The 26,800-nt window shown below is 48.0% G+C and overlaps 1 protein-coding gene across 1 annotated transcript in view; it reads left to right on the plus strand.

Annotated features, from left to right (window-relative positions):
* Positions 1–26,800, plus strand: part of LOC140659174 (syntaxin-binding protein 4-like) — a 46,601-nt gene that overhangs the window by 19,083 nt on the left and 718 nt on the right. The window contains exons 5-21 of the mRNA XM_072878475.1: positions 613–687; positions 7,783–7,868; positions 8,658–8,778; positions 11,440–11,581; positions 11,759–11,865; positions 12,298–12,451; positions 14,079–14,151; positions 17,048–17,145; positions 19,572–19,668; positions 20,830–20,957; positions 21,517–21,609; positions 22,162–22,227; positions 22,324–22,512; positions 22,810–22,926; positions 24,166–24,215; positions 25,097–25,227; positions 26,568–26,625. Of these exons, the coding sequence (XP_072734576.1) occupies positions 613–687; positions 7,783–7,868; positions 8,658–8,778; positions 11,440–11,581; positions 11,759–11,865; positions 12,298–12,451; positions 14,079–14,151; positions 17,048–17,145; positions 19,572–19,668; positions 20,830–20,957; positions 21,517–21,609; positions 22,162–22,227; positions 22,324–22,512; positions 22,810–22,926; positions 24,166–24,215; positions 25,097–25,227; positions 26,568–26,625 (1,785 nt within the window). The remainder of the gene's footprint in view (positions 1–612; positions 688–7,782; positions 7,869–8,657; positions 8,779–11,439; positions 11,582–11,758; positions 11,866–12,297; positions 12,452–14,078; positions 14,152–17,047; positions 17,146–19,571; positions 19,669–20,829; positions 20,958–21,516; positions 21,610–22,161; positions 22,228–22,323; positions 22,513–22,809; positions 22,927–24,165; positions 24,216–25,096; positions 25,228–26,567; positions 26,626–26,800) is intronic.

Genomic DNA, 26,800 nt, shown 5'->3' on the forward strand with positions numbered 1-26,800 from the left:
CAGAGGAGTACTGCACTTTTGGGGCACCCCTTTTCCATTAAACGTGGTGCTAGCCCGCTGCTGCCTGGCGCTTCTGCATGGCGTGCTGAGGCTGGATGGATGCTTGGGAAGCAGCATGAGGAGCTTCTCCTGCTCCCAAACCCCCAGAGTGGCTGGGTTTGATGAAGGAGGTCCCTGAGGACATCTCTGCAGCTGCATGGAGACTATGTCTGGCCCCCAGCACGCTGCCCTGACTCTCACAAGGACACGTGTATTTTGAATCAGAAAGTGGTTGTCCCTGAGACGGAAACTTCCCGAGGGAGATGTGCGGGGAGGTATTTGCTCACTGCCACGTGCATCTTCTGCATCTGCTTTGTTATCAGGGACTTCTAATTTAGTGCAGAAGTGCAAAAATCAGGCTGTGACTTGGTTGCCCTCTGGCCCTGCTGCCAGGGCTGGGAATGGGGCTGCTCCACAGGCGTCCAGCTGAAAAAAGTCCCTTGGCTGCTGATGGGGTTTGCCCAGGCCATGGGTCTCTGCCCAGTTTGCCGTGAGCTTTGACACAGGGCCGGGCAAGCTCGGTGGAGCATCACTGCGAGCCGGCGTTGACGTGTTGCGGTCCTTGTCTCGCAGGGCTGTGGACATCCTGAGGACGGCGTCAGCCACCAGCCACATGCGCCTTCTTATAGCCCGTGATGACGACGCCAGGTAAGGGGTGTCATCTCGTGCCAGGAAGGGGGATCGCAGCACTTGTTGGCACTGTAGCTGGACTGCCTTTAGGCTAATGGGGCTCGAAGCCCACGGTGAAGCTGGAGGTGGCCAAGGGTCTTTGATAACTGTACGCTGGTGGGAACACACTGAAGCTGTAATGGGAAGGGAAGCAGAGCTGGTGGCTCCCAGCTGCAGACCTGGCTCCAGCCCAGCCTGTGCCAGGGTCTGCAGCTGGGAGCCACCGGCTTTGCTTCCCTTCCCATTACAGCTCCAGCATCGAGCAGATTTCTGCAGGCGTTTCCCCAGCAAGGACCAGGGCAGCTCCAGCCTCGGCTGTAGGGTCGCACGGGCTCCTTCAGCTCTGCTGTGTGGTGCTGAGCTGCCTATGGCTTATCACGTCCTGCACAGAGCTTTGAATGAAGACATAGAGGGACAGCAAGATCTTCCCCTTCCTTTCCAGTTAGACACGCTGACTTAAGGTCTTCCTTCCCCAGAGGATTCCTCCTTCTCGGGGACGACAAGCAGTTTCTCCCTGAAACCTTTCCCCTCACTGCTCCCTGGAAAACCTTGCTTTCTCTAGAGAGGCTTGGAGGATTCAAAAGGAGAAGGGAAGAGTTCAGTTTTGTCTTGGCTGCATTTAAGCTGTGTAGGACCATGATGGTGTCATGAGAGAGGGCAGGGTTGTGGAAACCAAGGTATGGGATTAGTGGGGCCCTTTGCTCACATCCCCTGGGAGATCTGGTGCAACGTGCTGGAGCATCCTCTCCCTGTTGAATAGAAACACAGGTCTGGAAACTTGAGGTCTGAAGAGGAATACAGGTCTGGAAACTTGCACCAGGAACCACCAAAATGAGAGTGGGTTTAGGCAGAGCGTGGTTGTGGGCAGGCAGACTGGTGGCACCGAGGCTTTGCACTGCGCGTGGGTGGCTGAAGATCACAGAGTCGTTTGCTCAACGTACCCGCATCCCGTTAGTGTCAGAGATGATGGTTTCATTCCTTATCCATCAGCAGCCATGGAGCATTACTGCCTTAGCAGAATAGTGAGAGTGCTGTAATGACAGGGATGAAACTAATTTTGACACAGTAATATTCTGGCAGAATAATTATTTGCTATTAATGACAGACTGCTCTTTACCTACCTCTATTCCGCTCTTCCAGTGAAAATGACATCTCAAATTATTATATTAACTGCAAGTCCTTCAGCAGCTGCTGAGGAAGCACCGGGTGAAGCGAGCAGGTCACCAGAGCTAGACTCGGGAGTTTCACCCTCTCTTGGTCCGAGTAAGGACGCGCAGGATGCGCTTCTGTGCCGCAGTGGTCCCTGCGCTCGCCTTAGGGGTGTAAGCGGCAGTGGGCACCTCGCGCTGTCCCCTCTGGGTGGCTGTTGCTGGGGCTGGTCCCCAGCAGGAGGGATGGGTTCCCGCAGCTGAGCAGCTCCAGCAGCAGCAGGGCTTGCTTGGGGAAACACTTCCTCTCTCAGCCAGAGCCCCCAAAGCAGGTTTTCTGCCTTCACCCATGCTGATCTGTTCCAAGCTGTTCCAAGCTTGATGTGCCTCCTAATATCTTAAATTGCAGCAGATGTTTCTTAAAACATAGGCACACGTGGCTTTGTTGGCAGCTCCAGCTCCTTCATGCATCTGTCGGCAGTCCCCAGTCACCCTGCGGAGGAGCTGCTTGTAAACCGACCGAGGGAGACGGGGAGGGCAACGAAACTTTAGGCAATTTATTTGGCCTCCGTTTGCTGTTGGTTATCTGTTAAATCTGCAAAAGGTTAGCTGGCAGGAGAGTGGGAAAGTAATCAGTTTTGGTTTTTTTTAAAAGATTTGCAGAGATTTCATTTACATAATCATCTCGCAAACTGTTTAATACACGAATACATATCTCCAGGATTAAGGGCTGTGGCAACGAGGGAAGGATTTTTTTGCTTTCTACTTTTTTTTTACTCCTTAGTTTTGTCTTTATTTTATTGATGCCCTATTATCTTTTAAGTCTGTCCTTGAGCGTGGGTGAGCTGACAGCCCTCTGTCTGGGTTGAAATGGGCTCTTTGACTTCCCAGGGACTGTCAGCTCTGGAGGTGCTACCCACGGAGATGCTGCACCATGAACTCCCATGAGCTGAGGGCGGCCTTGCACCTTCCCACTGCCCAGCAAAGTGGCTCACGAGACATGAAAGCTGCGAGAATGACACGGGGAGGAGTGTAATTCAGAGGATTTGCAGATACTCGCATGCGTGTCATCTTCATAAACCCTGAGCGCACAAGGCACGCTGGAGGAGGAAACGTAATGGCTCTGGGTTTGGAAGACAATTCAACCCGCCTGCCAATTTTCCCAATGACTCAGCTGAGTAGCATTTTGTTGTGGTTGCCTTCGGGTGAATTTGACTCATAAACGCTATTATTTGTCCCTGGAGTTAATTATAGGCCCAAATTACCTGTGCTCTTAATGGAACTCAGTCCTGGCGTGTATAAGATGCATGCTTTCAGCCTGTCGCATCAGACATGCTGCAGAGAGCAGCAGTAATGCTAGGGCTTAAAGCAGAAAATTCAGATTTAGAGCTGGACATGCTGGGTTTGGATGATGGTTGGATCTGATTTTCATCTGTGCTCATCTTTAGCTAATGGGGATAATTTTATTGCATACGAATAATTATTGTTTATTCATTCTCAGCCTGAAAGTTACAATAGTTCCTTGTTTCTATGTGTTGCACAGATATCATCCTGGTCTTTCAGGTTTATCGCTGTGAGAAAGCCAGTTTGCACTGCACGTCCTAGTACTCGCATGATAAAATGCTAAATACATTGCATCTCCGCATGATATGCACAGTCATCTCGGTTGAAATGGGTTGTTGTATTAATAGGGCTTGCACAAGAAGCAGTAAGGAAAGCAGCCTGCTTTTCTGCAAATGCACAACCAATGTCAACCAGTACCCAGGAGTCAGCAGAGAGGCTGCTGCTGGAGTTCATGCCCAGCCTGGTGCGAATGCAAGGTAACCCCTTCCTTCCTGCGAGCCCTACGTGTGACAGCGGCAGGTCAGCCCACGGGTTTGTTTGGGCACTTGGTGCTAAACTGGAAGGCAGTGGTGGGGTTGACTCCTGCAAGCCTGGGGTGCCCCAGGGTCATTGGGGAAAAACACGCGTCCTTTTATTCAGAAGCCGAGATGCACCTGTGCAGGTCACTGCTTCCTAGGCATTTATGGGAAAGCAAAGACAAGCAGCGGCGTGATGTGCTGCGCAGCACAGCCCATGCAGGAGGGCTCACAGCTCGGGATGTGCCAGCTCTGCGCAGCCCTGTCCCCGGCCGGTCTGTGCTGGGATGGACTTGGGCTCCGTGCCAGAGCTGCTGCTCCAGAGCATCGTCCTGCCCAAACAGCGGTGGAAATGTTGCAGCTGCTGCAAGCTGGGCACGAGAAAATCTGCTTTTGTGATGTTTTTGCAGTGCTTCGGGTTCACGGTTCCCACTGACCTTCAGGCTTCATTTTTTGAGACAAGCTATTAATTTATCTGGTGTCACAGGCTCCTCTTTCTCCTCCAGCTGTGGTGCAGAGCTGAGGTTTCCAGACACTGTGCTCTCATGTAACCTTTGATGTAGGATTCACCCTTTGTTCTCCCAAGAACAAAAGGGCAGGACAAAAAGGTATTATGAGATAAAACAACAATATTCTGCAGGAAGATTGACCCCTGCTGCTTAATCTGTAGCAAAGTCGGCCTACAGCTGGCTGCTGCTGGCAAACCCCATTATCCCACTCCACACGGTGGGGCTGGCTGAAGGCTGTGCGGGTCTGAGCTCTGTTACAGAGATCCTCCAGACCTCATATGTCTGCATCTTAATGAAAAAGAGCTGGAGAAGGGATTGCTAAAATGAACTTTCCACCTAGTACAACCCCATGATTTTTTTTTTTTAAAGCTGGGCATTTTAGCCCTGCAGGCACCTGACAATTCAGAATGGTTTAGTAAGCGTCAAATTTTAAATATTAAAGACATCTTCTGAGATCTTTTGGTGTCTGAAAGCACAAAGCAAGACCTGTTGGCATTCCTTCAGTGTACTTGTTCATTAATCGGTAATGTTTGGGCATCGTCTGCCCGCCTGCAAATTCCTTCAAATACAGCACTGAGCACAAAATTAATTCTCGGGAGACTGACACCAGAAAGTGTATTGCTTGCTGCCGGGATAAGTGTGTGCTTCAAGTTAGTCATGTGTTTATGTCCTTGGTGGAACTGGGGTTTGCAGTAACTGACCAACAAAGCAGGAGCCGGGACAGTCGCCCATGATGTAGCATTTAGTCACACTGTCCCTACAGCAAAGCAACCCTGGGCTCAGAGCTCGTTGTGCAGGCTCCTGAGCAAATAATGATAAATATTGCTTTGTGGATGAACTTAAGGACATGAAATACACAACAACAAAGAATGCCCAAGTCATACCTGCTCTTGCTTATAACAGAGTTTGACAGCATGGATCGGTGACTGGGTTTGCATTGTTTAGCAGGGTTTAAAGAGCGTAAGAGCTGCCAGACTAGTTGCACTTGCATTGACTAAGAGTTTTTTAGCCATTGTTTTAAGTTCATAACCTGTTTTGTGCTCTGATGGATTATTGTCTGAGGAAAATGTAACAATAGACGACCACAGAAACACCCAGCCCAAAACAAAAACCCAGCTGCTGATGGCTTGGTAACCACTGGAAATAATGTGTTAGGTTCCAGCAAGTTAGACCTACCATTGCAATAGGTCATGGAGGGATAAGGCCATCACTGCATGAGTTACCAGTGCAATGGGAGTGTGAATCACCTAGAGAAATACAGAGGCTAATTGGAAAAATTCTGCTAAGGTAAGATCCATCCAAGGTTCAACCCAGGGAACCACAGAACAGCAAACCGCTGTCTGACTGCTATGGGGTCTAAGTTGTCCTTCCACTTTCTCAGTGCTTTTACATCTATTCCAGTGTCTAACGCTATGAAACTGCTAGTTAGAACAGTTTTGTGGAAGGTGGGGTTTTTAAACAAAAGTAGTTGTCTTTTTTTAAGGTCATGGGTTTAGTTGATAAAGACAATAGTGTTGATGCAAAGTATTGGGATTCACCAAGGCATTCCACTAAGTATTGTGTGACACTTGGATTTAAAATTAGCATTAAGTGGAATTAATAAGGCATACATTTGATGGCAATATTAGATAAGGCAGGCACTGGTCTTTGAAGTTTGTTAATGAGCTGGTTGTTAATGGGAAGATGTAAATTACTGAGAGCACTTCCAGCAGGAACCTAAGGAGCTGATGATTCATTCATCATTTAATATTGTTGACTCTAATCTAGCCAATAATATATAACATCTGTCCCAGTAAAGTATGCAGATGACACAATGTCTGCTTGTGTGCAAGAGCAGTCTCCTCGCTGAGGAAACTTTGCTGTGGCTGGTTTCCTACAGATTTATGTCTTGAGCTTGTCTGACTGTCAAGTGTGAGAGCTAGCCACTCATAAGCAGGCTATTCCTGTGGCTGCAGCATCAAGGAGGCACCTTCCCATGGGGATTCCTTCATGCCTTCAAAGTGGACATCTAATGTTGTTACTGTGGCCACAGGAACACTTTCAGGGTCTCTCCCCATTGCCTGGCTGCTTGTTTAATGACACCTGTAAGAAATCAGTCATCCTTGAGGCTCTTCTCTCTGCCAAAAGGTTGGATTGATTCAGAAGCGTTGGGTTATGAAGTGAGAAGACGGCACAGTCGCAGAGGGACAGCATGCTCATGGGAGATGTGTTGCCCAATGAGCCAATGTGGCAGGGATGGGCACAGCAGGCTGATGCTTGAACATAGCATCCTCATCCGAAAGGATGTGCGAGGCTCCTGGCAGCTCAAAGAACAATTACAGAAATGATGCAGGAGCTGGTAAATGTGGTTCTTAATGGTTTAAGAACTCAACATGTTACACTTGGGGAAAGGAAGGTCGCGAAGCAATTCACCTGTTGTGTACAAGTAGTTACAGCTCATCAAGGACTCTACACGCTTGGGTAGATGGTGGTCAAACTCAACCTGGAAGCAAAGCATTAATGAAGGCACTTGGGCACCAAGCCAGCTTTCCAGGGGATGTTGTGGATGAGATTGCTTTGCAGGGAGGTAATGTAGGAAGCAGGGGGGTTACCTCAAGACAAGAGGCATCATACTAAATGTTTGTGGGTTGCCACTCCTCCCCGTTCTTGAATTCACCGACAAGCCTTTCTGATTGTGGTATCTGTAAATTTAGCATGTGCCTGCTGGTTCAGCGCCTTCAGCCATGAGCTGCTGGGAAGAGTACAGAAGCCTGGACTGCCCCAGCACGCTTTACAAGTGCAGGTCTTTGTTAAGTTTGTATGCTCCAAGAGTTTATCCTGCGATGTTCATGGAGGATATCACCATGGATGGATTCAGAGAGTGGGCTGCTGCTTTTGCATGTGCTCCAGAAGCCATGTCCCATCTTTACCCCAACAAGAGCTAGCAGGATCTGCTTTCTGTCTAGGAAAGGAAGAGAAAAGACAGAGAATAATCTACATTTAACTATTCTGGAAGGAGTCACAAATAGGCCAAACATTTTTGGTTTATGTTTGCATAGTTACAGCTCCTTCTGACAGTCTGTTTAATTTGTGTGGTGTGTTAGCAAAACTGCTGAGCCTTATAGCTGGGGGTGAAATGACTCCAGCTGATTCCCGGGACGGTCCAAGCGGTGGGGTGCAAGGCAGGGGTGCAGGGCAGGGTGCAAGGCAGGGCTCCTGCATTCATCTGCCCTCTCTCAGGAAGAACAGTCCCTGTCACCAGTACCTGTCCCAGCTTCTCCTGCCCATGTTCACCCTGAACACTTTCCAGGGCAGGGAAGGAGCACACCGAAGTTCCAGCCCATCGCAGGAAAGCTGTGCTGACACGAGATTGATTATCAACCTTATGTCTTGCACAACGTCTTGAAATCAGGGCGATTATACCCTTATGCATGAGAAAGCTCTGTCTGCTCCCCATTGCTGGAGGGCATCGGCCCTATAGACCTGGTAGTAAGTCACTGCATCAGAGGCACTGTTGTCATATAATCAGGTGGGGAACAGTTTTAAGCAGCAGCTGACTATACTATGTTTTTTTTCCAGGCGGGAGTTCTCTGAGCTGCTGGAGAAGTTTGGCTCCCAGAGCAATACGGGCTCAGCCCGGAGCTCGCCGATCCTGCATGGTGGCAGTGAGTAGCTCAGCATGCCTTTGAGGAGAAACCAAAAGCCCCTCTCTCTGCCAAGAGAGTTTTCTTTATACCAGTGTTATTTTGAAGGAGTTTCGATTGGATTTGTGTAGGTGTTTGGGTGGAGGTTTGAAGGAAGAGAAGGCCTGCTTGTCCTTACTGCAAGCACTTAGTGCGTCCCCAGGCACAGAGCAGCAGGCATGGCCAGTCCTGCCTGCACAGAGCAAGCACAAAGCAAAGCAGCAAGCTAGCCTCCTTGGGGTGAGCAAGGGAGAATTGAGTTGGGGTCATAACAGCTTCCCAGATCCCCAGACTCTGCCTAACTGACGTGCTGGGCAGGTAACCCCAGCAATACCCATCTCTGCAGGTGCAGCTTGCTACTATGGATTTCAAGGCATTTCAGCAATCATTAATTCAATTATCATTATTTTTCATTTGCAAATGGGAGATGTTTAATGAGATGCAACAAGGTTAACCTAAGCCAGGTGCCAGCGCACCAAATCATGTGTGCATGGGGAAACAAGGTGTCCCTCTGGCTTGGTATCCCACCGGAAGGCTGCCAACCCTTCCCCTATGGCAGAGGTATGTAGGGCTGGCAGAGGGGTGACAGTCCCATGCTGGAATTGTGCTGAGGAGGCTGAATGTTTCCTCTCCGTGAGCAACATACTGATGTCTTTCACTACCATGTGGTTTTCCCCAAAAAGCTAAGAAAATGGTGTCAGCTCTCAGTGGTAGAGCAGGGGAGAAGGGAGTATTTGCATTCCCTGGACTGACTCTGACTTTGCTGTTCAGGTCGATACCTGGAAAGTACATCCTCAGGCTCCTCCTCACGCTCTCAGAGCCCACTGCTGCTGAGCCCTGCCAATTCCCACAGCCCCTTCATCGGAAACCCGGCACACCCCCCTCACGCACAGTACGTATGGGTCACGCGGGGCCGGCCCCGCAAAGCCTGTCCCGTAGTCAGTCATGAAGATATCACCGAATGTCTAACACTGTCTTAGGGGTAGATCCAGTAAATACTTCCCATGTTTGAAGAACTGCTCTGTTCACCCTTATATCTTCTATACCATTGTATCACCACAACGGCTAGGAGGCCACAGCATATTCTAGAAGTCCTTGTTGTGGTGGCATCTTGACTGTTCCTGGGAAGCCTGGGCCCAAGAGCTGAAAAGCTTCCCTGTTGAGGCAGTCAATATGTCTGCAATACAGTTAACAATGCAACTGCTCCTCTTCCTCCCCTCTGAAACCCGGGGAGAAGCCGTGGCTTACAGCCAGCTGAGAGGACCCTGCACATCACCTTTATAAACCATGTCATGAGCAGAGTGTTTCTGTGAGGCCTGTGGTGCTTTGGGAAGGTGTTTCAGGAGCTTGTTTTCTATTGCCCTGCTCCTGGCATGTTGACACCGTACAACAAGAGCACAAGCACTGCCCTCTCGATGCAAACACTCCCAACGCCATTTGCTTTGGTGTCAACACTGTTTGCCTACAGACACCGCATCCTTTTGTCTCCAGAGCATCTCCTGGAGCATGTGTTTTCATGTGGTCACCTGTCCCTTTCATATTTCGCAGGGTCAGAGGTTTGGATAGGCAGAGCTTGTTTTTCTGTGGAGTTGCGTCTCCAGGGTGCTCGGGGTTGCCCTTCTCAAGAGGGACAGCTCGAAGGGTGTTAACCGTCGTGGAATTGGGACCATTTGTCCCCAGGGCTTGCAGCTTCCCTTCCTTTGCCAACATAAACAAGCCAAGTTGCTGGTAAAGAGAACCAGCCTTCACTGCAGAACAAGTAAATCCCCTTGCTAAATACCAGCTCTTTATTAGGGATTTGCAGAGGACAAATATTTGGCACCAGAGGTTTAAGCTGCTTGCATGGAGTGAGAGACCCTTACAGAGGAGAGGCCAACTCATCTACTTGGCAGCTGGTTTGGATGAACTAGACATCCTTGCTCTGCTGTTAACCCACTCCAGGTTGCGATACAGGCTAGAGGGGACGTGACTTGGTGGCCTCCTCACTCAGTGCTGCCACACTGTGCCATCTTCTGCTTGTCTCCATGCCAGTGCCAGGCCCCAGTGATCTCCTCCTGGGAAGCAGCATGAGCCGTTTGAAATCACAGACCGTTGATCACAGCTGAGCGTTGGTGGTCAGCTGCAGAGATGTAATTTGGGCCGTGGGTCTTTTCATGCATGTGGCTGCCATCCCTTCTGCTCACCGCAGGTTGTCCCCAGGCTGTGACCTCTCATTGCAGTGTCATCTGAGGTCCTGCCACCCCATTGAGCAACGGGACCCAGATGTGATTCAGTCTCACCACAGATAATGTCTGATATTTTGATTCAAACAGAGGGTTTAATGTTACATTTCATGACATCGTTTTCCTAAAATATTTCTTAGAGCAATATTTTTCCATCAGAGTGAGACGCATGCTGCATGAATGCAGTCACTTTCCCCCGCATAGCCAGCTGGCTCTGCTGGGGGCCCGCTGCTGGTTTGGGGGGTGCTGGCAGCACGCTGCTCTGTCACTGGAGTGTCTGACCACTGGGGATGGCACTGCTGAGGAGCACGGGGCGGTTACACGCTGGTGTCACTGTAAGGCACAGGATGCAGGGCTGTCATTGCATCTTAAGTTATCAGATAACACAAGGAGGACCAGAAGCTGCAGACCATTTGGTGAGTGGCTGCTGTGAAAATAAACTGAAAAGGAGAAATGCCAGTTGCACCCAGCCCATTAGGAGGAAAGGGCTTACTGACCCTTAGATCCCACTGAATCTTTCCCCAAAACCTCCCTGTTGCTATGCTGCCCAGTTGTTCCCACCAGCCTGTGGGTGGTCAGGGGAATCTCTGCTCCCACAAACTCCTACTGCAATTGCTAAACCTCCTTCACTGCACGGAGCTGCCTGCCATGCCCCAGTCTTGGTGGCCTGCTGGGTCCTGTCTAGCAGGCGGCTCTTTGAGGGTAGGGTCCAACCTTTGTCACTGCTCCTTTCACAATACATCCTTGACTGGGCGAGTCATCTGTACCACTGCCACAGAAGTAAATCACAGTGTGGTGAGTGTTGCTATAAAGGTGCTTAAAGGCTAATTTCTTAGGGCACGTTGCAAGGTTTTGAGTCCAAACTTTGGTTAAGACGTAGCTGTGATCCTGAGCTTCACTTTGACGTTTGCTAATGGCTGCTTAATAGTTGACCAATCTGTAAATTGCTGTCTGGTGATTTAACTGGATTTGAAAAATAACCACATCGATCCTTTGTGTGCTTTTGGCTATAAAAACCAGGAGTGCCAAACATATTCTGGTTAAACCTTTAGTTTCTTCTCTCTTTATTTTCTAAATGCAAACAAGTATTCCCCAGCATTTGAGATTATGCAAGCCAGTCATCTTCATAATGCTGAACAATGTCTGCTAAGAAACGGGAGTCCTCACCTCCTCTTTCCAAGGCTGGGTGGAAGAAAAGATGCAGAGATAGAAAAGGTTGGGAGAAGTTAGAAGGAACATGCACAGAAAGAAAGCCAGGCAGAGTTTGTTCAGCGACATGGGAAAATCAACCAGATCACCTTGAGTCACCTACTAACATCTCTCCCTTGCAGCTACTCCATTGAATCAGGAATCCAGAGCATTTCTATAGCAAAATCCTCCGGCTTAGGGCTGACAATCAGTGGTGGATCTAACAGGCCTGATGGCCCCATGATTTATGTTCAAGAGCTTATGCCAGATGGTGACTGTTACAAGGTAAGTCAGTGTGGAGACCCTCAGTGACTTTGCAATGGGGACCTCTCCTAGAAGCTGTAGCTGTTCTGAAGCAGCTTTTCTAAGAATAGATGAATAATGCATTGCATGGACTAATGAGGATTTGTGTTGCAGGAGAAGGGCCTCCCCAATGCTCTGACTTTCTCCTTCTTTGTTTAGGATGGTCGGCTCCGACCTGGTGACCAGCTAATAGCTATCAATAAAGATTCTTTGGTGGGCAGCACATATGAAGAGGCCAGAAAAATAATTGCAAAAGCCAAATTCAGGTAGGCATGTAACATATTTCCTGTCATCATCATGGTGCTGTTGAGTCTTAGGCAAAAACCCTTCATGTCGTATCAATGTTTGGCTTCAAGAAGCATAACGATTATTAGTCTTCAATGATGCTTCAAGATGCTCCTGATAGGTGATCATATAAGGAAATCTTGAATGCATGGATCATCCTGAAGTGTAATCCAGACCTTCCCAATGTTCTGGTCCTCATTAATATCCCCTATCACTGCCCAGCAGAGTTCTGTAACAGAACTGAAGTTCAAACAAGCAACCCAGCTGGTGGAGATCCAGCTACACTGGTGCAGGCTACAAGGGCTTAAGTGAGATTATCCCAGAGAAAGAACCATGGGCATGGAAGTTCTGCAAATTTAAGTTGTGCTTTTTTTTTTGTTAATAAAATGTTCTGTACTTGTTGTTTGTTTAAGACACGAGGGAAACACAGAAGTGGCCTTTATTCCTGGAAGGGGACGGTTACATCCTGGACTGTCAGTTCATAACAGCATCCCATCGCCACCTCCAAAGGCTGTGGGAAACGGTCTGAGTTCCTGCAGACTGAAGGTCCATGTGAGGTCCCCAGAGGTAGGTTGAAGTTCATATCTAAGACCACAGGCATCGGTCCTGTGATCTTTCTTTCATCAGAAAACTTTTCTTTAGGGACCCCATGGTAGACCTTCTGGAGGGTGGAAAGTCTGTAATGCTGATGTATGTAGCCCTGTTCTACAGCCAGGTATTTTAAATCTGAAATACTGTTTCTTCTCTCTTGGGTTTGAGACAGCGAAGGATCTGTGGAGGTAATGAGAGGAGTTTCATCTCCAGGGCCTGCATTCAGACCTGTTTCAGAAGTCTCAGGTTTTAAAAAAATAAAATCCTTCTGTGGATAGCAAACCTGCATCTCATTCAATACCAGTCATAGAGCTGGAAGGGATCTCAGGAGTCGGTTTGATCTAGTCTCCTACCCAAAGGCAGGAACAGCTCTTTGTTCTTAAAGACTTCTGATGAGGATGAATCCGCAGCATTCCTAAGCAGCCCATTTCTGTTCTTCACTAGTCTAATGATAAGCCAGGCTCATTCTTCCTGTGAAGCCTAGCTCCATGTTGTGTTTGCAGAGACAAGTGCTCGAGCTGTGCATGATGAGACAGAGTTTAACCACACAACCCTCACGATAATTTAGGTCTGTGGCTGGATTCTGTGCGTTTGTCGCTCCTCTCCTGGACTGGTGCAATGCCGGGTGTATCTTCTGCTCTCTTCCACATAAACTTCCTTTAGAAAAGGCCAGCTGGATGTTCCTTTCATACAAGCATCATTCACAGAAGGTGCTTCTTTCCAGACCTTGTGGAGACATGGACTTGCAAGAATGTCATATATATGTTGCCTTTGGGTGTACCAGGCTGGAGACGTGCTTATGAAAGTCAGCCTTAGCCCATATACATATAGCCGAGTAGTATAGTTAGATCCTTCATCATCCAGCAGAAGGTGTGCTTGTGTAATGTTGTGGACCTATATAAAATGACATCGCTGGCTGGAATTAAATTCCTCCTTTCTTCACTTTGCTGCTAAATGATGGAGATTTTAATGAGGTCTAGGCTTCCACATTAGGGAAAGCGTGCTCAGGTGCCTGTGCTACATGTCCATATGTCCTCAGCATCAGTCCTGTGCCCCTCTCTGCATGTAAGTTCCCAGCTGTGGAAGCACCGTCTTGGTGGTGCTCAGCATATCCACCCTGTGACTATTCTTCCCTCTTGTGGTTTCAGCCGTGACCTGGCACTTAAGAAAGGGTGGGCAATGGTCTTGGCTTCCTGTCATGCACACTGTGATAATTATGTGTTTTGGGTAAATAACACAACTGGCCGTGATCAGAATCAGGACCTCACTGGTGTGTTGGATGCAGAGCTTTAGGGAGAACCTCTATGGAAAACGCATGCAAGGTCAAATTCATCCTCAGCTCTCAATTGCAGTAATGACAAACTCAGTTTTCTGTGTGTGACCAGAGACTTTGAGATGGCTCAGGAACGTGCCTGTGCCAAGTGCTCCTAGAGAAACCCCTGGAGTCTCTTTTGGCCCATCTGCACAAGAGGGGTACGTGGTGCCTTTGCTGTTATGGGCCAGATGGGCTGCTCTCTCTTAAACTTGTCTATCTTCTGCTCTTTATTTACACCAACAGATTCTGCTTAGCGATTGCCTGTGCCGTTTTGTCTTCTTTTTCTAGAATAGACGTGAAAATAATTTTCCTGTGCCTTCTTTGTCACCGGACATTTGCCCACCAGAGCTTACTGTCTCAGGTAAGAGTCCTGCTAAATTGTTTTCTTTGTGTGGGTGACAAGCATAGCCTTGGCTCCTCGGTGCTGAGGATGAGGAAATTAATTTCAATCAGTGTTTATACTGCTGCAGCGGAATCTAATGGTGTGATAATGAGTCTCGGCCCACTAGGAGAGAGGGAAGATAGCAGCTACTCAACAGGTAGTAATTATGTCCATGTTTGTCCATAGTAGCAAAACTCTTTACTAAGGCATGCAGAGGACTGGAAATAGGAGACAACTTCTTCCGCTCTCAGCCTGTGGTTCCTTTGCAGCACTGTCTTTGCCCACATGCAAAGATCATGTCGGACTTGCCTGCAGCAGATCCCACTGCAGGCAACGTTCCCTTCTGATGGGGATGGGTGGTCCTCAGAGACATTGTATAAAAAAAGTCAATTAAATGATAGCTGTAATGTGCACGGCAACCCTGGGCATTATACAGGCATTAAGGTTGCCCTCAGTTGGTCAAACTGGGAAATTGCTTATAGATGTGATTAAGTCAGATTTCTCTCTAGATGCAAGCTTCACTTTTTTGGCTTACTTTTCCATGCTGTGTTTTCTCTCCATGCTCTGAGCCCTGTACTGAGCTCTTAACTTTTGTGGGAGAGACCTACTGTTCACCTGATAAGATGGCAGCAACGGGGGGTGAACTCAAATCACCCTGCAGCTTCACAGGCTCCTTAGGAATTACAGGAAACCTCAATAACCCCCATGATCCAGTGTCCGAGGAGATGACCTCCAGCAAGATACCCCATATCCCTATGATATGAAGGTTACTTCTGCCCAGAGGAAAAGCTGGGCTTTCCCTAGCGAGTCCTTAGCAAGCACAGCCCATCATTCTCATGGCTGCAAGTCCTATGGCCCTTCCTTACCCATGCGCTGCCAAGGCACTGGCTCTACTTGCGAATCCCTGTGCCGTGTTGTAATTCCATCTGGAAAGCTAAGAGCAAGCGTTGCAAGGTAAATTGTGTTTAGTCTATACCTGGGATTAGTAGGAGAGAGAGGGTGCAGACGGTGCTAGGCTGGATGTGTGTCAGCAGTCTGCTCCCAGAGATGCCTGTCTCACCTTGGGCAAGCTCAGCAGGCTTCAGCCTTCACCTTCCATGCTCTGCACTGCAGAGACCCTGGGACAGGGACTGCCCTTGGTCTGTCCTCCCTGCCCTGAGCATCCTGCAGCCTTCATTTCAGGTAGGCTCTTAGGTGGCTACCACCAACAGTCAGAGCTCCCGGTGATGGGGAGCAAAGCCCTGGGTCATGCAGGCAATCCAGCAAATAGCAATGACCTAATCACTTCCTGACTTAGCTAGGGGATTTTATTACACGTGGTTTTTTAATGTGAAATGCTGAGGAGGCTTTGTGTCAGTGTTGTCATCCATGAAAACAGACAACTGGCTTTGAAAGAGCAGCAGCCAGGCTTGGAGCCTGGGCCAGTGACTGCCTCTCTGTGGGTGCTTGGTGAATGCCCTGGGTATCTACGTGTCCAGAGCTGACAGCAAAGCCATGTGGAGCTAATCCTGATTAGCCATGCGTCAAAGGGTAACAGCTCTGCCCTTGAACCTGGGGAGTAAAGTGTTGGTGGCCGATCCAGCAAACCCATCTAGTACCTCTTGCTGCTTCCCAGCTGCTGGCGTTAGCAGAGTGGATGAATACCCGGATTAGGTGGATTACGCCTGTGCAGCACCTCTGCTGCTTCTTGCTGCCTTCTCCTTGCGCCTGGTCTCTGCCCCGACGGTTGAGGAGGATGCAGTGAGAAGTGCTCGAGAGGTTCAGGAGGAGCGGTGTTACTCGGCAAGATGGGTCTTCCCGTGATGTTAATCAGATCCCAGGCAGGCGAAAGGAATTGCTCCCTGGGCAAATCCTGTGCCACTGGCACGAGAAGGAATTTTGTCACCAGCCTGGGCTGATGGCTTGAGGGTGAGCAGGGGCAGGCAGCTGGGTGGGCAGGCAGCTGGGCAGGCAGGCAGCAGGGCTGCAGGCACAGCAGTCCTGCACCTTTCTGGAGTCTGGCAGGGGAGCTCCTGGGCGAGTAACGCCTTCTGCAGCCTTTTTCCCAGGGAATGTCACGGTTTCTTACAGACGATGGTTAATCGTAAGGGAAAGGTGGGGTTCCCTCCAGGGATGGAGGAGCACAAGTGGCAGGGCATGGCAGCAGGGCTTGCGCTCTGTACCATTTCAGCTGTGAAGGCAGTGCCGGTAATGACGAGCCAGCTGTCAGCAGCTGGTTCTTCTGAGCTCATGACAGCTTTTCGCCAGAAAAGCAGCTGCTGTTTCTGCCTCTTTCTCCCTCTCTGTCTGCCTTGCGATGCATGTGGCTCCTTCTACCCAAAAAAACCTGCCTGCCCAACTGAGGGAAAAGGGTTCAAGGCTTTTTGCAGTCTTGTGGAGGGAAAAATTCTTGCAGTGGTGTTCTTCCACATCAATTTTAATGCATCGATTCCCTTTTCCATGGGGGTTGTGAAAGCCAAGGCTGCATTTTATAAAATGTTGGGTTTCAGTTTTGCTTAATCAATTAGAGAAGACAAGATCCAGGCAGATTTTTTTTTTCAACAGATCACCATAGCTACAGACCTCAAGACTCCACAAAAACTTGTGACTGGAAATTTCCAAAGTGCTATTTTTTCAGTCCTAGGTCCTTGGATGAAACATCCCATTTTAAACCACGCAGAAGCCCAATTTCAGTAAGGGTTTGCCCCAGTATCCAATCTTTTCAACGGTGGCCTAGTTGAGCCTTCCAGGACCGGATTTAGTAAATCCTGGTCTTTGACTTTTGGCCTGCTGCACACATATGTTTCATGCAACAAGAGTTCTGAATTTTGCTTTGCAGGCATCTCTTTCCTCTACCCAAGTGCTCTTCCATTAACATTTATTTTTGGCTTTTCAGCACCCGCTTTGGCATCTAATCCTAAAGCAGCTTCAGGAACCAAACCAAAAGTAGCGCTGGATCCCCATATCAGGCTCAAGGACGGGAAACTGGAACTGGTAAGTGGAATGGGTCCCTCTCCCGAAAGTGAGGTCTCCTCTCAATCCTCTCCCAGGGTGCACTACGCAGAAAATAGTCCACTGGCGTGATACCTCCTTGCTTCCAGCTGCCACATTATTGGCAAACAAAATAAGCTTATGCGAATGGTCTCCTTGTATTGCTTTTCTGTGGAAGAAGTGATTGAGACCTTTCAGCTTTGATTCTTGCATCAATGTTGCACTCAGGCATGTGAGGACTGGGCCAGGTACTAGCATGGGGGTCACTATGTTGCTTGTTTTTTGGAGGGATTAAAAAATGCAAGCCTGAATAGAAATAATGTAAGAGAACCAGCCTGCTTGTTCGCACAGAATAAAGCTATAGCACTTGATCAGTGCTCCAATCTACACGTACACCATCTTCCGCTGACCAGCCTGCTCCAGTCTAATTTCCCTTCACCTCTCCAGGATGCTGACCGGGCTGTGCTGGGAATAGCGATAGCACAGGCGATGTGGAGTGCAGAGCCAGCCATGGTGCTCAGAACATTGCTTTCCTTATTAGCATCACACCGCTCACATGCTACAATTAATTAATCTGATTTTTGAGATAGAGGCATAAGAGTCGTCCACCAAACTGTATTTATTACCAAGAGTCTGGGAAAAAGGGTCTCAACTCTTCAGTCAAGTTTGCTGGAGGTTGGGTCCAGCCTCTAAAGGTTAAAAGGGAGAACAGGGTGTAGTGAAACATCCCGGTCACATCCGAAGGGACTTTTAAACACAACTTGGCTCATCTCAGCTATTTCTCAATGCTCCAGGGAGCTCCAGAAGTCTCCTCCTGGCAGTTGCCTCTCCCTTGGATGTAATGCATTTGACTCAGGGCTGCAGGTGCAGGCAGCTGCCCTCCAAACCTTCCGGTGCTGCTGTCGCTGCTGGGGTGACCTCGGGCAGCCTGGTGTGGGCGAGGGAAGGCTGCAATATGAGATATCTCACCGAGGATCTAGCCAGAACCGCTGCTCCTTTCATCATTTTATGGAAAATACATTCCACAGGCACCATCAAAGGGCAGGGAGTGGAGCTGCCCATTTGCTCACCGAGACCCCGGCGAAGAGCAGAGTGCCCTTAGGTGACCATGCCCCCGCTCTGGTTTTGGGGTGCACGTGCTCCCCTGCGTGCTGCTGGATTTGGGGGGGAGCGTGGGACCCCAGCCGCTTCTGCAGGGCCGGGGGACGCCAAGGAGAACCCGGTGAACGAGCATCTGCTGCCACCCGATGGCAGCTGCGGCCCTCGCCCTTCCGCTGCTCTCGCCTGCCCGGAGGGCAGCAGGCAAGCAGGAACTTTTCTTCTAAGCCTGCATAATTCTCCTAAAGCGGGATTTAGGATTGCATTTTCGCAGCGACATCTGCTCGTCATGGGTATAAAAGCAGCTCCTCTTTGGTGGGAGGAGTGGGGACGCTTGGCTTCCCCTTTTAAAAGCCAGTGTTATGAGCAGGCGGCTGCAGCGGTGCCAGGGTCAGGACATGCACACTGACCGGCACAGCCTGAGATGGCTTTGGGGTGGCCCAGGCCAGATGCCAACATCTGTAGACTGAGGAGTAGGGCATCCCGAAGCCCAGGAGCCTGCAGCACTGCCTTGTGCAGAGGTGGCGGGCAGAGGAGCGGGAGATGGAACTCAAATGGGCCTCGCAGGCAGCGTGTGAGAGCAGACAGGTCCCATGGGCTTGCTGGTAATGGAAATGCGAGCAAGGACTTGTCTCCAGCCCCCTTTCAGGGGACCATGCGGGAGGTGCTGTACACGTGTGAGCAGGAGCCATGGGTGCAGCCTGGGACAGGCGAGCGTTTAACTTGGGCTCTTTCCCAGAGTCTGCTGAGCTTGACTTTGTCTTTTAAAAGCTCTTACTTTGCTGCTGCCAGCAGTGAAGTGAGGTTTGCACAGGTTTATCTGCTTCTGTGTGGTGGCCTGGGGTTGAATTGATAAATATCAGTAGAAGACAGGGCATCACGCGTAATGAGAGAGCAAAATGGAGAAGGAAAATGTTTGAATCTCTCCTGTTGCCATGGGAAATACTCTGTGAATAGCTTTTATCTTCTCAGTCTCAAACACAATTCCTGGGCAGTAAGAGAAAGAGGAGAGGCTGAGCTCTTGGCAGCTGAGCCTTGCTACAGCTCCACCAGCTTTTGATAAAGCTCCTGACAGTTTGTCATAGCTGCAAATCTGTATAAAATGTTCTTGGAGGGATGTGAACATGTCCCTGTCTTCAGGAACAGGCATTTCTGTACACGTGTAGGAAAGGAGAGACTGGCAATCTAGCCCAAGCCTGCTCCTTTGGGAGATGCTGCCTGGAGAGCCACTTCCAGGAGAAAAACCAGCACCAAGTGTCTCCCCAGCACCTACTTCAGAGAGTTGCCTTTTCAGTATTTTTCTTTTTAAAGGCTTATTGTTTCTGCTCAAGGTTCTGCAGTATCTTGGTCTGGATGTGACCGAGGAGAAGAAGAGGCAGTTACGGCAAAGCTTGACCACAGACTCGCAGGGGACGGTGGCCTACGGAGGTGAGTGGGCAGCTCTGCGCATGATGGACTTTTTCATTTTTGTGTAGCTTTGCTGGAGGCTGAGAAAGGAGAGGGGCATCTGCTGAAAGGTGGCAGGTAAGACACCTGGCTGGGTATTGATGTAGCCTCAAAACAGCTAAGAAAAGTCACAAATACAAAAGAAGGTGTTTGGTAGAAGCATATGTAAAATGAAAATACAAGGAAGTTGGTGTGAGGGCTCACTTTCCTTAAACCCCTAGCTTGCCAAGCAAGAGCTGGCCAGAGGACACGCAGAAAATAAAAGCCTGCTCTGCTTTCTGTGACCTGCCAGAGCATATCTGGCCCGCAGGATCTGCTCCCCAGAAGTTTTTTCACAAAAATTCAAAGCCATAAGCAATATCCCCACCAGACAGAACAGGCTTGCAAAGCACAATGTCTCTTGGACGGATGTTTTTGTGTAGAGCAAGTGATGGGATACAGAACCGTGTGCCTCTCCTAAGAGCAACTGGCTTTGTAGTTTGTGGCAATAGAAATAAGGATGATTAGGGGTATTCAGCAAATGTGCTGGCAGCTAAGATGCTGCTCTCGCAGAAAGATTCCGGTTCCTGCTGCAGCCCATGGGCTGAGGACTGGAGGGGCTGGGACCCCGGTGCTGCCTCCCCTCCGGTGCGCTGGCTCCCGTCTGTCCCATGCAGCCCCTTGCACTGTGCTTTCCTCCATATCTGAAAGCAAAATGAGTCTGGATTTTCAGACTTGTCAATTTAACACCTTTTCTAAGTGCTGAAGTCATTGAGTTGTTTTTTGTTTAAATCAGCAGCGTGAGAAATGCCAGCAGGCAGACGGATGCCTTTTGTCAGCAAAATGTGGTTTTGGCTTAAAATTTAAAACTCTGAGAACCACAATCATGAAAACTCCACTGTGAAAATATCTGGGGTTTTTGGTTTTTAAAAGTTTAGTTTTTTTTCAATTGGATAAGAAACAAGAGTCTGGTAAAGATCGTCAACAACTTATTTAAGCTTGATGGGATTGCCGAAGAACCCAGGAGTGTTAGAGAAGACTGTCTGGCTTCTCTAAACCCGCTTTGCTTGGCAGTCAGTGGATGTCCCCAAAATTGGTGGCATTTGCTCCTAACACACAGCACTTTTCTCTTTTAGCCCCATAAAAACTGATTCTTTCTCACAGATCTTCTCCAAGCACTCAGGGATCTGATGCAGGAGGAGCTGGACGAGGCTGGTCTGGATTCCAACTCCATGCTCTTCACGCAGCAAGAAGTGGCCAGTTTGCTGGATACATCAGCTTTTCACTCACCGGTCAGTCAGTCCAACGTTCTTCTGCATTGAATCCATGAATCTTCTACGTGAAATGCATGAAATTCTGAGACAGGAAAAGCTAAATTACCATTTTCTGGTTGTGCTAGAGTTATAAAGAGAAGGCAGAACTAAGCATTAATAATTTTGATTATAGGAAATTCTATAAAAGACCTCAAACTTCTCATTTTTAATAAGGAAATAACAATATATATGAGATTATATGAAGGAAGTAGCCTGGCAGTGATGCAGAAGGAAAATTAGCCATAATTAATCAATTCCAACTAATTTTGCCTGGTTCACAAAATGAAAATTCACTGTAGCACAGCTATTCCAGCTATGTCAGAGATCAGAGAGTGAAATCCTGGGGGGTGAAAAAACCCCTGCAGTTGAATTATTTAATGTGCCTTTTGATCTGTTGCATAAAAATGCTGACTCCTTTTCAAAGTGATTTTGAATCATCGTTATGCTGGGTAGGGAAAACAATATGCCTGCCATATAGCCCCATGCTTTTGGGAAAGCATAAGCGGTGCATGATGCTGTCTGTCCCTCTGCCCTGCAGACCTTTGACTCTCTGAGCTGTAATGGCAATGAGGAGCTGGAGCAGCTGCAACTGGAAATGATGGATCTGCGGCAAGAAGTCCGAAGGCTAAAGGTGGAGCCTCTTCTCTGAGCAGATTTCTTGGCTGGTGCCTTCTGCTGTAGCTCGCTGTAGTCATATGCAAGGGTAATGGTGTAGCCTGTCCCTCTTAAGAAGTCACCAGTTTGCATTCTGCGCATTCCTTGTTACAAAGGAGACTCTCACCCTCGGCTCTCCTTAATTGCCTCTTTCTCGCTCTCAACCTCAAATGAAAACTTATTTGTACTGAAAGTATGCAGTCACTTTTTAGCGGTGAGTAAATACATTTAAAAATACAAAAACGTGTCTCACAAATAATTGAAGTCCATGAATAACAGAAGCACCACATGTCCTCCCATCCTAACCTAGCTGCAGATTGCCGGCATGGCTGTTAGCACCATGGCGGTGTCCAGGTGGATTTCTGCAGGCATGCAGGTCGCAGCCCAAAAAGCACTGTGGTGGGGGAGAGTGCACATGACTGCTTCTGTAAAATATTATTCTGGTGGGTAGGGGCTACAAGACCAGGGCACCTTCTAGAGAACGTCCTATCGCTTGTTGCTGCTAATCCGGTGAAAATATTTTCCATAGTCTCTCCTGAAAGAGGTGGAGAACAGCAAGAAGTCAATGGAAGATGAGCTTCAGAGATTGAACCAGGTTAGTGAAGAGATTGCTGGGGGCCTTGGGGTGGTTTGGGTGGTTGGCAGCTGAGGGGGACGTGGTGCATTCACCAGAACTTCTCGCTGCTTCCAGAAAGCACTGGGGTTCCTTTCTGAGAACCGGACACTGCACAGCAAGCTGCAGATGGCAGAGGTCGTGCAGAGACAGGCTCACAGTGCGGAGCAGGACTATGAGGAAGTGATCCACTTGCTGGAAGCTGAAATTGCAGAACTGAAGATGCAGTTGGTGGGGAAGAAAGTAAAGCACGTCTCTGAAATAGAGGTAATGCAACCCATCAGCATGGGAAAAACCCCACAACCCTCCTGACCCTTCTTCTGTGCGTTCCCCTCCTTCTATTTATAAAGGAGAAAATGAACGTAGCGCATATATCGTTTGTTGTGTATGACCACAAGGCCAGCATGGTCTCTGGGTCTGTGTTATAATCTGTATAATTTCCACTGTCCATTCCAAAAGGACAGTGGTTTTCTGTTTGTAGCAAATGTCATAAATTGGTGTTTCCAAAAGCCAAGGCTGGAGCGTCAACATCACCTTTCTCTTCTTCCTCTGGCCCCATCTCAGGAGGACATCCTGGAACTGAAAAGACAGTTGTCCCTGGCTGACGGCCAGTTACGAAAATCAGAAGTCTCACGGAAGCGCCTGGAGATCTGCAATAGGAAACTGCTCCTGTTTGTGCAGGTGACGTGCTGAACCGCCCCTGGTGCTGGTGGCACCACTGCGGCCTCTTATCTTCAGGGTGATTTTGCAAGTCCAAATAACTTCCTGCTCCATAAGCAAGAGAGGGGGTGGTTTTTTTGGTTTTGGGGTTTTTTTTATTTTATTCTATCTCATCCTAAAAAGACACTGTCTGTTGGTTAGGAGAAACTAGGGAATGAACTCATATATACTCATATACCTAAGAGCTATGCAAACACCGTGGTGCAGGTTTTGCCTGGTGGCTCTGCTGTCCCCAGCTCACCGGTCCCCCGTGATGCTCTGGTTGAGGCTGCTCCAGGAATCTCTGTTGGATATAATGGTTGAAATCATGTGTTTTAACCTTCTCTTTGTATAACTGGACAGTTGGTTTTCTACACAACAAATGTGAACTCAAAGAGCAGTCTTGCTTTTCCAGTGCTTTCCTTTCCCCAGATTTCCTGCAAAATTGCACACATAATTGCTTTAGTCTTTTAACTGACTATTCTTCCACTTCACTACCTGTATCAGGAACACAAGCTTGTGTAATTAGTAAACTGGCCAGCATGGGATCACTAGTATTCAGTATATCTGCTACAGCTACGAGTAGCCTATCCCAAGAGCTCTTGAAATCAATAGGAAACAGTGGAGTAAAAGGAAGCGTAGATGCTGTGTCCTCCGCTTCAGAGAAGAAAGAATTAAAATGCCTCTAGACCTGCAGCACTACGTGCTGGTGCCTGTGTGGTTTGGGGATGGACTTTGGAAATGGATTTGACTTGGCCCCAGGGTCAAACATCACAGGATTTTGACCACTGGAAGAAAATATCTTCCTTTTTTATACATCCCTCAGTAGTGTTTGAGAATTCACTAACTGTGCATGGTAATGAGAGCTTACACGTGCAGGTACAATGCAGAAACCAGGGATTGCTAGTAGCGGTGATCAAGGCTCGCTGAAACGTAGCCTGCAAAATTGTTCTTTGGAAGAGTATTTTTATGTTGCATTCCATATATTTTAGTGTTGGTATTAAAATTTAGATGTGTCTGTATATTTGCATAGGCTGTGAATGCTGCTTGAGTTGCAAAAGGCCTTGAGATATTCGCTTCAAGGGCAATGAATAAGCAGAAGCTGATTACTGTCATATTAAATCTGATCACCAGGAAAAACCCATGGGGTTTGTTCTCAGGAATTATTCATTCCTACAAGTTTGAAACCTTTTTTTTTTTTTTTTTTTTGTTGCATGGCAGAACGTCCACAAGGTCCTGAGCACACCCAGTCATTTACCAGATGAGAAAAGGTAGGAGATGGCTTCTGGGAATCATGAACAGCAACACGAAATGTCCTTTTTTGACCTTTCTTGGGGAAAGTGATTCACACATAACCTACCCAGAGTTTCTAAACATACTGTCACTTTGGAGGTGAAACCATGGGAGAAAGATGATCTGGAGGCTGCTGGTGGATTGGAGCTTGAGGGGGGTTGGCCTCTGTTCAGGCTTTTTGGGGGAATAAGTAGGTGAAACACTCCTCTGGTTAAGTTGCTCTTGTTAGCAGAGACCCTAAGCAGGTTGTTTCAAAGAAGCAGAGTTTTGACACACATGCTTTTCCCAACATGTGTCAGTTTTTGGCTGTAGGACCGTGTCCTTTTCTATCAGCAGTTACAGAAACTGAGAGAGTATAAGCAAAGAGCTAGAATGACTCTCAACTGCACAAATGGTTGGAGAAATAGAGTTCAGGCTTCTGGACTCCCCTTCAACCTGAACCTATCTCCTATCACTTGGAAAAAAATGTATCACAACTCTATTATCGGAACGCTGGTGTGTTTTTAATTGATTAACTCATTGAAAGGTCACTGTCTCATTGATAATGACCAGCCCCTTAAAAAAAAAGCCAGTTTTTAAGAATGATGGAATCAAATTTTTAAGTTTCCAAGATGATTACTTCTAATATAATGAAGGCAAAATATTTTTGAGAAATTCTAAAAAAATGCATTGATATCTGTCTGTAACACAACGATGCAAGTATGTCTAAAAGAGAGTCTCTTGTGATGCTGAGCGATCGAGATGCAATCCCCCCTGAACACACAGAATTTACATAGTATATCCTTCATGAGAGGCTGGCCAGGATTTTCAATGACCATTCTATGATAGAAGTATTGATGGCACTTTCCATATTTATAAGAGTCAACAGTGAAACAGAAGAGGATAAAACAGACGCAGTCTCAGATACATCTCTTCCATCTTCAGATCTTGTTGACCTTTTGCTATCAGAAGCTAAAGAACTGTTAGCGCCAATCCTCTCCAACAAGGACGGTAAGCACTAGATTAACTGGAGAAACCTGAATCCAAACAAGTCTCAAAGATGTCTGTTAATGTTATTTACAGTTTCCACCACCTTACGTATTTTTTGCCATACCAGTTAAGCCTCCCATACATGTATCTGATTCTCTCATGCTAACTGAGATGTAATTGCCCTCCGTGACTCATCTTTGAATCTGAAACGCAGACTTGCAGTGTAAGGAGTCAAAGGGTGTGATTGTGCCCAGGGCCAGAGGAAAGGCATTTATCCAGGGAAAAAAAACCCTAACAGGCAGGAGGATGGTTTCACAGAATCGTAGAAATGCTGGTTGAAAGGGACTGCTGGAGATCAGGAGTCACATCTTCTGCTTCAGGTAGCACCATCACACTAGATGAGATCTCCAGTGGGTTTAGCCAGCTGTGCTTTCAGCCTCCAAGGATGGAGATCCACAGCCTCTCTGGATAATGTGTTCAGGAGCTGCATTATGCTCTGTGAAAAAGATTTTCCTAGCATCTAGTCTGAACTGCCCCAGGTGCCACTGTGGCCACTGCCCCCAGTTATATTGTCTGCCACTGCCAAGAAGAGTTTGGCTCTGACATCTTTCTAATTGCCCTTGAAGTAGGAGTGGGTGCAAGACTGCCTCTCAGACTCCTCTTTGCCAGACTAAACAAGCCCAGCTCCCTCAGCCCTCCCCAGCCTCTCCTTGCAGCTTACGAGCCCCAGGGCTCCCTTTGCTGCACCCCATCCAGTTTCTCAACAGCTTTGAACCAGGGATCCAAACCTTCGTTACACCATCCAGGTATGACTACAGCAATGCTGAGCAGAGGGGAATAGTAATCTCCTTGTTTTCTTGGCATACAAATCAGCCTAGGAAATTCCACTCACACGTCTGTGGATGAGAGGAAATCAGAGAAAAGATCCTAGAAATCTAGCTCCACGGGAGTCTGAATTAACTTTCCCAGTCTGGGACTCTGAGCTTAGTCCATGAGCCATAAATGTTTCTTGGCAGCAGTTATTTGACCCCGCTTGTCTCTTTCCATGCAAAAGGAGAGTTTCTGATCTCTGTGTCACAATCAGGTGAGTGTACAGCCCCAAATAGGTGCCCAGTCTTTACTCTTTGATGCTATTCACCAACTAAACATGGCCATGGTCCAGCATTGTCTTTGTCTCAAAGCACAAGACACAAGGAAAATAATTGTAGCCTTTAAGGAGCACCTCTGATATATGAGCGTGTCAGCATTTTCAGAGTTCCTGCATCATTTAAATGTGCATTATCATAATGTCGCAGTGCTACTTGCATTGGGCATGTTTTCTAACCCTTCACTTATACTTGACTGTGTGCTTACATTTGCAGCTTTGCCATGTGACAGGGACCAGTGCCTGCCTGCTGAAGGAAACCCAAATTACAAGGAGTAGGTGTCAAAACTGCCGTGGTCTGTAATTTTGACAATACACATACTAAAAATTCCTGTTTGTTTTGTTGGGGTTTTCTTAATCAAAATTTTTGCTTGACAACTTTTAACCAGATAATCTAGTAGAGGTCTCCAGACGGCCATGTCAGAGAAATATGTCCCTTCCTAGACAGCA

Source organism: Ciconia boyciana, chromosome 13, assembly GCF_034638445.1.
Source record: "Ciconia boyciana chromosome 13, ASM3463844v1, whole genome shotgun sequence".
In the NCBI taxonomy this organism is placed as follows: domain Eukaryota; kingdom Metazoa; phylum Chordata; class Aves; order Ciconiiformes; family Ciconiidae; genus Ciconia; species Ciconia boyciana.